This window comes from Notamacropus eugenii, chromosome 2 (assembly GCF_028372415.1).
Source record: "Notamacropus eugenii isolate mMacEug1 chromosome 2, mMacEug1.pri_v2, whole genome shotgun sequence".
NCBI lineage: Eukaryota > Metazoa > Chordata > Mammalia > Diprotodontia > Macropodidae > Notamacropus > Notamacropus eugenii.
The window spans coordinates 479,571,024-479,583,129 of record NC_092873.1 but is presented as its reverse complement, the minus strand read 5'-3'; the positions used below and the strand labels follow the sequence as shown (position 1 = coordinate 479,583,129).

At 37.8% G+C, this 12,106-nt stretch overlaps 1 protein-coding gene across 1 annotated transcript in view; it reads left to right on the top strand.

The window, feature by feature from the left end:
- Nucleotides 1-12,106, top strand: part of MAEL (maelstrom spermatogenic transposon silencer) — a 38,545-nt gene that overhangs the window by 2,269 nt on the left and 24,170 nt on the right. Inside the window, exons 4-5 of the mRNA XM_072648752.1 lie at nt 1,295-1,450; nt 5,618-5,659. Coding sequence (XP_072504853.1) covers nt 1,295-1,450; nt 5,618-5,659 — 198 coding nt within the window. The remainder of the gene's footprint in view (nt 1-1,294; nt 1,451-5,617; nt 5,660-12,106) is intronic.

Sequence of the window (12,106 nt, the reverse complement as noted above, 5' to 3'; positions counted from 1 at the left end):
GCTATCCATGGGGTTTCCTTGGCAAATGTACTGGAGTGGTTTGCCATTTTCTTCCCCTCTGGATTAAGGCAAACAGAGGTTAAGTGACTTGCCCGGGTCACCCTGCTAGTAACTGTCTGAGGTTGGATTTGAACTCAGGTTTTCCTATTTATAGTTATACTTAAATACATATATACAAGCTGTAAAGGTTGAGATGGATTCTTGAAATGGCATAGCAAGTTATTATAGTTACATTTTCTTTCTTAGGATCATAGAGATAGAAGAGACCTTGCAGATCAGCTAACTCAGCTCCCTCATTTTACAGATGAAAAAACTGAAGCCCAGATAGGTTAAGCAACTTGTCCAAAGTCACATAGGTATTAGAGTAGCAGAGCCAGGATTTGTACTTTGGCCTGCTGACACCCAAATGTGTCCCCCTTTTCACTGCCCATAGCACAATCAGAGTCCAGGCTTTGGTTTTCAAGAATTGTATTTGAACAGGAATGTGGCTAATCTAGTAAAAAAGGTATATAGTAGGTATGTACTCTACCCTTTGCTGCCTCTAGATTTGCAGATAAATGGGGAGGAGAGGGTAAGGAACCAGGTAGGAAAGTGGGTGTAAAGTTGAGAAGCAATATGGTAGATAAGACTTGTTCCCAACACTTCACCACCTGTGTGTTTCTAAACACTCTACTTTAATTTCACTTTCCTCATTTGTAAAATGAAAATAATAATTACAGTATTTGGACCTCATAAAGTGGTCATGAGACCCCAGTGAGGCTATACATCCAGTGTTTATAAGCCTGAAAGTGCTGTATAAAATGTCAGCTGGCTTTAAAAGTTTTTACAGTGTGGTTACTTTTTGCTGGTTCTACCCTGATTAGGCCTTGTTTCCATATCCAATCTCTTCTCATTCTTTGAATGTCGATTATAACCTGGTACAAATTTTAGACTGCTGAGAAAGTTACATCTTTCAAAAGCAAGATTCAGGCATTTTATGACTTCAGCTTGTATAAATTTGAACCCCTATTCTGTGTCTAACTGGATTTCCAGTTGTTGAATTACTCCAGCAGCAACGCTAATCATCTTGGGAATCTTTGAAATTGATAAAATATTTAACTGTGCTAAATTGATCATTTTTATGGCTGAGATCTAGAGAAAATGGAGTTTTCAGTTAGGTGTTACAAGTAAAGGAAAAAGACAAGTGAGGTGTTCAACACTTGAGTCAAGACCTAAAGTGGTAGCTTTGGAGAAAGGACATACTTGAGGGACTTACCTACTAATTTAAACTTTTTGACTCATATTATTCTTTCAGCTGTGCTTGGAAGTTTTTTTTATTTTTTGAACATTTTTAGCCACGGAGAGCTACCTCCTCACTGTGAGCAGCGCTTCCTCCCTTGTGAAATTGGCTGTATCAAATATTCACTTCAGGAAGGAATTGTGGCTGAATTCCACCGATTTATAGACCCAGGTGAGTAACTGTATGGAACAGGTAGGAGAGAGAGAGAGAGGAGGTAGGCCATCTTAAATATATTTGCTTAGGTTCACTTGAAAGTTCAGGTGTGTGTGTGTCTGTGTCTGTGTCTGTCTGTCTGTCTGTGTTACTTTGCCTGATTGTGATAATCATGACATTTGCCTTTCTCTTTCCTAAGGTCAGCCTGTCTATTTGTACCCTTGATTTTCTACACCTTGCCCCTTTGCTTATCCCTTATTGTATTCAGTGCCCCATCATGTAACCAGCCCTCTGTTGCTGCCTACAAATATTCTCAGGTCTCTCCCATTCTTTAAAAAAGAAAACCTTTCACTTCACCCAAAATCCTCTCAAACTATTGTCCTGTATGATTTTTCCCTTTCCTGTCTAAACTGAGGAGAAATTACTTTACCTCATACCCGGTTCTCAAATCCTCTAAACTTGACTTCAGACTCTGCCAATGACTTGAAATTATTTTCTTCCAGGCTGACAGTGATCTCTTTGTTACTAAATCCAAGGGCCACAAAAGTCTGCATTTTGTTAGACTATTTCCCTGTATTAGTCACTTTCCTCCCTTTTGTTCATTACATTTCAGGCTAGTTATCCTCCATATTTGACCTTTTTTGTTAGCTTATCTTCCTTGTCTGTCCCTCAACTAAACATAGATCTCTTGGCTTCTGTCCTGGGACCTCTTCATGATCTTCTCAGTTCTAAGGGTTGTGACTTGCAGGAAGCTGATGTTCCAGTCCCATATCAAGTACCTGCTCATCATCTTTCCCAGAATGCCCCATAGGCATTTCAAACTCACCGAATCCTGATGGAGCCCTTTATCTCTTTCACTCCCTCACTAAATTTGTCCCACCTCCCAAACTTCTCGATTTCTCCTAAAACCACTGTCCTTATGATCATTAAGCTTCACAGCCTCCAAGTTATCCATAATTCTTTCCTTGGTTGCCAGTTTGGTCACATGATATTTTTTGGTATCTGTTCCCTTTTTCCATTTACTTGACTATTGCTATCCTTGTTTTTTTTTCTCTTTTTTTCCTGGACTATTGCAATAATCTCTTGCTTGGTTTATCTATTTTCTGTCTTTTTCTCCATACCATTGTCCACATGGCTATCAAAATTATCTGATTTGTATCTTGCCACTGGACCCAGATGGCTTTGGAGGAGAGATCGATGCTGGTGCCTTTGTGTAGCCTTCCCTCACTTGAATCCAGTTCACTTGCAAATCATAGCTTTGCTTTTCCAGATTTCATGGTCCCCTTCAAGAACAAAGGGCAAACAGCAACAACCAAAATTATCTGAAGCGTAGATCCATCTGATCATGTTATTGCCCTGTTCAAGAATTTTAAGTGGTTCTCTATAGCCTTAAAACCCTGGCCACTCTGGGTATTTTGTAGAATGGTTTCTAATTCATGTATTATCTTAAATAAATGTATTATCTGGGTGACCTTGGAGGTCTCTTTCAACTCTGAGATTCTACCTCTAAGAAGAAATAACATTGTTCAACTTGGTATTTAAGGCCATTTAAAATTTGGCCCTTTCTAGATGTATTTCACATCATTCCTCTTCATGGACTCAACATTCCAGCCAATTAGGGATCTTGGCTATCAGATTTTCTTCTCCTGTTAGCAGGCCTTTGCACAGGCACTCTCCCACACTTAGAATGGACTTCTTTGCCTCTTGGAATGTTGAGCTTTTCAAGCCTCAGCCTAGGAGCTGATTTCATAAGAAGGGTTTTCCAATCCCCTTGGTAATTAATGCCTTCTCTCTTCAAATTTTTGTTACTTTCCTATTTATTATGTAGCCCCTAGCACAAGGAGAGTCAGGCTTAATTTTCATTTTCTTTGTTTCCACAGTGGCTAGCCCAGTGCCCTGTGTAGGGCAAATACTTAATAAATGCTTGTGAAATTGAGTGATAGCATGCTTTCTTGGATGAAAACATGATAAACCTATACATTTTCATTGCCTTAAAAACTATGAGAATTTTTTTTTAAGTTTGACAACAGTTTGAAAAGGAAATGTTTAGGAGTCTCAGAGTACTAGACCCCTATGGGGTCTCTGAGTAGGCAGTACAGCTGCAGGAGGGCTAGCCTAGGAGGCTTCTTAGCTTCAGATTTGGGCTGTGCAGTGGACATTAATGAAGCCAGAGGAAGCAACAGGTGCCATGGAATGTTGCTGTGATGCCCATGTCTTCCTTGGAGCCTTACATTGGGGCTTTTCTATGCTCTCAAGCCTTTCTTTTCTTGATGCTGCTACCAGCTGCTTAACTGAATATGTAGTAGATGTAGTGAGAGAGAGATGAATGAGGCAGAATGGAGAGAAACCCCTAATGGGTATGGGGCTTTAGGGAGGATTAGAGAGACATAAGTAAAGCCAAAGGAGAAAAATATGGGACAGAAATGTACATGTATACAGGCAGCTCTCTTCAGGGCTTCAGAGGGGCCAGAATGTGAAAGAAAGATGACTTGTCCTTTTAAGCCCTGAAGAGTAGAGGATAGAGTGAGCATAGCGAGCTTGATGTGAGGAAAGAAATTTTAGGGCTGTGTAAAATGAACTGTCTTGGGACATAGCAGGTGCTTTATTCGCTAGAGGTCTGCAGGCAGAGGCTAGGCAGCCACTTGTTGGGATGTCTTAGAGAGGTTTGGAGTTCTGATATTGGTCAGATGACATGGCATCTGTGGTGCTTTCACCTCTTAAGATTCTGTGTGATCTCTGGTTAAGAGAGTCACCAAAAATGCATAAGGCTATCCTTCAGTTTCAGAAAGCACTGTGTAGTCGTAGGGTGATTCTCCCAAAAAAGTCCCTGCCCTCGGAGCTTACAGCGTATGGCAGGGGGAAGTAGAATACAAGCATAAGTAAATGTGTAATTTGGGGTGCTGGTAAAAAGCCATAAGAAGTGGGGGGGATCTTGAGCAGTTCTTGAAGAACCATAGGGATCTCAAAAGGCAGAGGTCAGGAGGTGACTATTGTAGGCAGAGGGAAAAATTGTGAGGGAGTAGAAGTGGAAAATTGACCATTACAGAGAGAGAACAAGAAGTTGTCCAGTTTTCTTAGAATGGACATTATGGAGGAGACTAATGTTTTCTTAAGAATCTGTCTAGGAGTTTTTTCTTTATCTAAAGACAATCAGAAGTCATAGGAGTCTTTTGAGTATATGAGTGATATGGCCAGACTACTGCTTTAGGAATGTTAACTTGGAAGAAGAGGTTAGTGTAAGTGATCAAGGCCTGACCTTGGGGAAGGAAGGTTCTGGAGGTACAAAGAAGGGTCTCATGGAAGAGATACTGTGAGAGGGGGCATCATCAGAACTTACAACCGATCTGGCTATGGGATGACCAAGGGTAAAGAGGTGCCCTGATTGTTGTGGTTTGTCCTTCATTCTCAGAAGGAACCAGTGACATCAGGAAGGTAATGTCTTGATTTGCAAGTGAATTGGATTGACGTGAGGCAGGGCTGTGCAGTCCTCAATCTTACTCTCTCCTCTGGAGCCATCTTGGTCCAGTCACCCGAACAGAAATCGGCATGGTAGAGCAAGCTTAAGAGAGAGAGTTTAACATGTCTGGGACGCTTAGGTAGAGAAGTTTAGCAGGCAGTAAGAGAGGATTAAAATTCAGGAAGGAAGAGTAAGAATGGTATCTGGAGTGAAGAGTAGAAGGCCTGGGACAGAGCCGTAGAGGAAAGCCCCGTATAATGTGTGGGAGGAAGATGATGATTCAGCAAAGAGAAACAAGCAGGCAGGTAGGTGGGTAGAGGAATTAGAGTCCAAAGGAGGTGGTGAGTACGTTAGAAGGATGGGGATAGTTGGGGGTCAGCTTTGACTTGAAATATGGAGGACTTGAGGACTGTTCTCAGGCTTAATTGGGCATGTTAGTTAAGCACAAATAGGTAACACTTGCTTGGTGGCCTATCCTCTTTTCCCTCTCAAGGTTTCCCTGTGACTGTTTTCTTAAAAATATAAAAAAAATAACACTAGACTACATGCTGAAGTAAAAAGTTTTTATAACCTATATAACTGAATCTTATTAGACTATGAAAGAAGAGTTTTTAATAGACATAATAGTGAAGATTACCTAGTTTTAATATCACATAATTTAGTTGCAGCATCCCTACAGTGTGTCCATTTCTGTTAATTGATTACTTTATTTCTTTGGTTTATTGTAGGTGAGGTGCCACGAGGCTTCCGGTTTCATTGTCAGGCTGCAAGTAAGTATAAGGGACTGAGAAGGAATGTGGGAACTGACTGTTGAAATTCTTCTGATGCAGAATGTTAGATCCTGAGGACTTGAATTGGAATGAATCTGGTTTTTCATCATTGGGAACTATGCTGGAACTGCAAGTTGAAGGAGAACTGGGTTTTATTGTAGGGTTGTAGCGTATAGACAACCTTGTCTGCTTTGGGGGAATGTTGAAGTAAAATATGCTGTGATTAATGGAGGACTGCATCATCTCTGTAGTCATCTTTTAGTCCTAATAGGACCAACTGTTATCTTTGTGGCCAAGCTTTTAAGTGAGATGTCAAAGGAGTCTTAAGCTTTCAGACCCAGGGCAGTGAGCAGGGCTTTCTGTGGAAAGGAAGAAAAAAGGAAGACTATTGCTTAAGTGCAGGAAGATGCTGGTATTAATCCACATTTATAGTTTAAAAAGCATAGAACCTTTAAAGAATCTTTGCCGGGAATGGAGAAAAAGTTGTTGGAATTGAAATTACTATGTAATTATTTAAAGAGTAAAATGAAGGGTAAAAGTAGTGCCTGGTAACATAGGTAATTACGTGGTTTATCAGACTTGGATGGATTTTTTTTGTTTGAGAAAAAGAATGCTGGTAGAATTTAGTTCCTTACCCTGCTGTTTTATTTAAAAAAAAAAAAACAGTTACATTTAACTCCTTTGTTTCTTTTGTAGTCTATTTTCAGATTAACCAGATTTTATGCTGAATTTAAAATTGTCTTGAAAGAGGAGAAACTTAAATTCTGTTTTTGAAAAGCTAAAATCTATAACTACATTATCATTAAATATCTTATTCAGGAGGGGCAGTTTCTAATATTTTGGAGACCATATTTGGCATTTTGAGGGTGTGCTGTTAAATTGTCAACTATTTATAGAATATATTGAATGGACAACGCTGTTAATTTAGTATCTGGCTCACCTCTGAGAACTGTTTTATTGGTTATCACAAATTGAAATAAGTAAATTTACCATGTTAATAGGTTACAAAAATAAAATTTGATACAGACTCCTGTGACTCTACTATTGTATTTTAACAATTTATATATAGACCTGCCACCTGCTGCAGTCCCACCCAGCTGACCTCTCTGCAGATTTAAAATTCACATGAGTTAGCTTCCTGAAGTCTGCATACTTTTATGGGAATCCCTATATAATACATTCAAACAATGCCTGTAAAGTTGTCTGTTGTTATAGCTTTCTATCCTGTCCTAAATTGATTTTATTTGCTTTTATGCAGGCTTTATATTTTGTTTCCCAGCTAAATAAATAATTTATATTATTTATACTATACATTTATATCCTTAAACAGAAAATCACATACTTCATAGTTCTCATAGATGGCACCTAGTAGTGGATAGGTATAAATGCACCCACATTTCCTGTTTAAAGGTCAACTCTAAAGTGCTGTTTCCAAACTGTAACATTAATATAGTTTGTACTTGTCATGTTCTATTGTCTCTGAGTTAAGCAAGGAATTTTTTAGCACAGATAGACTCTAGGTAAAGAGAGTCAATCTGTTGTATTTGAAATATGCCAGTTTAACTTAGTAAAACAGCTTATAAGTCTATCTAAAGATACACTTAATATATTTTTTACTTGAATTCTCCTGAAGTTTAAATTGTTAATTGGATAATGAAATGAAATGAAAGCTGTTATAACACACTTAAATTATATTCTTGAGTATGAAAATGTTCAATTTATTCTCTTTGCTTTTAAAGATAGAGTATCTTTTTAAAATAGAGTATCTTGAAATCTAAATAGCTTATGGAACTAATTGATGGTCTTACTTAGCATTAATTAGATCCAAATATTGGCTAAGTTACCAAAATTTTGGTCTTTCTAACCAACTAATTTGACTTAGTTATTTAATTATAAAGCAGTCCATATGAAAATATGGGATTTTCTATTGATGGATTTTTAAATTGGCAGGCTTGTGCATAATAATGCCCTATGTATCTAGCATTCGCGTTTATCTGGAATACAGGTTCCACTTGTAAATTAGCTTAGAAATGGGCAAAGTAATTGTTACAAGACCTCATATACTATGGTTTTTTTTTTGTTTTCAATGTTCTACAATCACTTCATATATCTTAGATTTTTTTTCCTTTCCCTCTTCCTTTTCCCCCCTCCCTCCCCATTCCTTTTCTGAAAACAATGTACAATCTTATATAGGTTCTGCATATACATTCCTGTTAAATACATTTTTACCTTAAAAATGTTGCATAGGAGAATTAAATGAATGAGAAAAACCGTAAAAAAAAACATAATACAAAAGAAAGTAGTCTGCTTTATTCTATGATACAATTCCATAGTTCTTTATTTTTTTAATAGGTTAAAAATTGATTTGTTTCAATCATTTTTCATATAATATGCCTACTATATAACATTTGGCCCATTGGACTTGAGGTCAACTGAAACGTCCAGGTAGTTTTCATGCAGTCAGTTAAGCAATTTTGTACCCCCTCAGCCCAAGTCTCCCCTCCCTAGATTCAGGTGAATGGGATTTGGTTGTTAGCATTCCAGATGATAGATAATAGGGAATATAGCTACAAGTTTCTGATTACCTCTTCCTTGAGTAAGGGAAAGAGGGGAGAGGCTGGTAAAGAGGAATTATGAGCCATAGAACAGGGTAGAAAAGGTAGCTTATGGCATGGCTCCTATTGTGTCAGTAAACTAGTATTTAATAGAAATATAATATCCATTTTCAGGGTTGCCTTTTTTCATTATTCTGTTCATTTTTATCTGATAAAAAATCTTAACTACTGATTGATACAGTCCCTTCATCAGTTCTTTTTATAATTCTGTCAGTATTCTCCTCTCTTTCCACTTCCTTCCATTTATTTGAATGTTAGTAAATATAGCTTCATCTAATAATATGAAGTAGTCCATTATAATTTCAGTCCTGCATTAAATCTATAAGTGAATTTGAATAGTAGTAATAATTTATATTTCTCTTTTTCCAACCTGACCTTGTGCAGGGAATATTTGGCTAGTTGGTTTTTCCTTAATTTCTGTCAGTCACTTTGAGCTTGTCTTTCATTTCTTAATAAGTTTAAAAATTATAACTTAGACTCCCTTTCATCTTTTCCCAATGCAGATTTTTCTCCTCTATTACTTTGGTCAAATAACTTTATCACCTCACATATTTTTGCTTGAATTTCTATTGTCAGTCATTGTAACTGGATAGGAGATTCTTGCCATAATCAGGGCTAGAGGTTGTGAAACAGAAGTAGCTGATTGTGCTCTAAGAAATGGTGATTTGACTTAACTGAGAAAGGTAAGGGGAAAACTGTTTATGTGTAGGTGTCTACAGAGTTCAAACCTTGGACAGTAACTGTAATTAGGAAGAGTGACAGCAAAAATGACCAGAAATGAGAGATAAAATCCAAGAAAGAAATTTAAAATGAAATTCATGGGCTCAACTTTACACATATTTTGGGCATTTGTATGTGTCTGTAACAACAAAATGAACATGAACTAAGGATCCTTACACTGAGGAGGTAGATTTGTGCCCCATTAATGTCATGTGGTGGGAAGAACTGAGAACTACAGTATGGCTCTGGGAGGAAGGAGGCACTAAATTCAGAAGAAACAGAGTAAGCAAAGGGAACTAGTTGTATAGTATACTCATGTGAGGAAATCCAGAAACAGGAATCTTGGAAATGTTGAAGATTAATTGAGATAAAAGCAATGATATCATTACAGTGGATAACAAACCACCTGCACAGAAGAGGAAATTGAGAAGGCATTGAGTAAACTCTTCATGAGTTTGGCTGTGCAATAGGAAGGGAGGGCTTTAATTGCCTGGCTAGCTGCTGGAGCACATGTGTGCACTGTCTCTCCCTCTGCCAGAAAAATGGAGCAGCTAAGACTTTACTGGTTTGTTTTATTTTCGTTTTTCCAAAGGTGAAACAAGTGATTTAATTCTGATCACCTGAATTTTTCCCAGATTGTCAGAAGCTGAACAAAATTTTTTTATTTTTATTTATTTTCAGTGTTCTACAATCATAACCATATAACTTAGATTTTTTTCTCCCTTCCTCCCCACTCCCTCCCTGCAATGGCATACAATTTTTTTTATAGGTTCTACACATACATTCCTGTTAAATACATTTTCACTGTAGTCATGCTATGTAGAAGAAATAAAATGAATGGGAGAAATCATATAACAAACCAAAATGTAATACATGGAAAAAAAAATGATCTGCTGCATTCTGTGATTGAATTCCATAGTTCTTCCTCTGGGTGTGGAAGGCATTTTGCCTTAAAAGACCATTGGGGATTTTTTTAAGTCCTTGCATTGCAATGAAGTTCAGGTCTACCAGAAAAAGCTCTGGCGCACTGTGGTCATTGCTGTGCACAAAGTTCTCCTGGTTCTGCTCCTTTCACTCAGCATCAGATCATATAAGTCTTCCCAGGCCTCTCTGAAGTCTTCCTGCTCATCACTTCTTATAGCACAATAGTATTCCATTACATGCATATACTATAATTTATTTAGCCATTCCCCAATTGATGAGTATCCCTTTGATTTCCAGTTTTTGGCCACCACAAATAGTGCTGCTATAAATATGTTTATACATGTGAGACTCTTTCCCATTTTGATGATCTCTTGGGGATACAAGTCCTGGAAGCGATATTGCTGGGTCAAAGGGTATGCATATTTTTGTAGCCCTTTGGGCATAGTTCCAAATTGCTCTCCAGAATGGTTGGATGAGCTCACAGCTCCACCAACAATGAATTAGTGTTCCAGCTCTCCCACATCTTCTCCTATCATCTTCCTGTTCTGTCATGTTTGCCAGTCTGATAGGTGTGATGTGGTACCTCAGAGTTGTTTTGATATGCATCTCTCTAATCAATAGTGACTTAGAGCATTTTTCCATATGACTATAGATATCTTGAATTTCTTCCTCTGAAAACTACCTGTTCATATCCTTTAGCCATTTATCAATTGGGGAGCAACATATTTTTTGAAAAAATCAATATCACTTACTTAAAATGTTGTTTACTCTATGCCAGCTATTGTGCCAAATACAAAGAATGAAAAAGCATTTCCTGTCCCCACAGAGCCCTTAGTTTATAGAGGAGAAACAACATAAATAGATTTATACAAGCTAAATAGGTGGTGGGGAATCTTGGAGGGAAGGCCTTAGCAATGACAGTAGAGGGAAAGTGGGAGTTGCTTGGAAAAGGGCTCCTATCTAGGAAAGGCAAGAGTTGGAGGTGAGAAGACAAGGCCTTCAAGACTTGGGAAACAGCCAGTAAAGAGGCATGAGGAGAAGAACTCATTGATTTGAGTAGAAATAATGAGAAATTTGGGGGAGAGGTGGCCATTCCATCATATAGTTTATGTTAGAAGAGAGTAAAACTGGGCATAGTTTGATAAGCATCTGTAAGTTTTTGGAGAACATCCCAGAGGGTTCAGAAATCACATGGGAAAAGGTAGTCCAGGGGGTCTGGGAGTCTTTTAAGAATGAGATCCGGGAAACACTGAGGGGATTGTGAGCTGTCTAAAGACACAATTGTGGATGCACCAGAATCTTGCTAACCAATTTATATTTTTAGAAAACTTGTGCAGACAAAGAGAACAAGTAAATGATGATGAATGTAAAAAAGCATGGCATGGTCCTATAAGAACAGAAGAGATGTTAATGCTCAGAATGAACTTTGGTTGGCAGGGAAACCTGGGCACAGTGAAGGAGGTTTTTGTTCTTCTGTGCTCAAAGAAAAGGATCAGAAAAAGGACTAGACTAGAACTGCCCAGAGTGAATGGGAGCCTCCTAATGGACAAGAGCAGGAGGATTCAGCTCTTAATTTGCTTTTTGTTTTTCCTGTCAGGTAGATTAATCATTAGACTATGGAGGATAGAACAAAAATTAATTGAGAAAAGTGAGTTAAAAAAATAAAGGGGAGACTAAACATAACAGTAGTCATCCTTGAACCTTAAGTACCTAACCCCAGATGAAGTACATTCTAGGGCAGGGGTGATGAAGGTTTTCATGTTGGAAGGCTGGATTAATAAGTAGCTATGATCAAAACAAGGGTGCATTCAAGAAACTTCAGTTAGATATACTTTAAAATGTATATTATTTTCTAAAAATCTAACTGCTGTGTACTTAATTTCAAAATATGAAAACCCTTTGTTAATTTTGAAGTTAACTAATTTTTTAATGTCTTTGTTCTGTCTGCTTTTTGTTCGAAAGCATTTGAATATATGCTTGCAGCATGGAGGTCCACAATTTCAGTTGATCCTCTAGACGAGTATCAGTCATTTGTAACCTGAAGGGCATCTTGATTTGGATCAGATAGGAGAATGTAAATTTGTAGCAATAAGTATTTAAAAAGCAAGAAAGCATTTTGGGGGCATGTTGCTGAAAGCGTGGGTATTCTACTGCATTTTTCCATATTTCTATTGGATCTTTCTTTTTT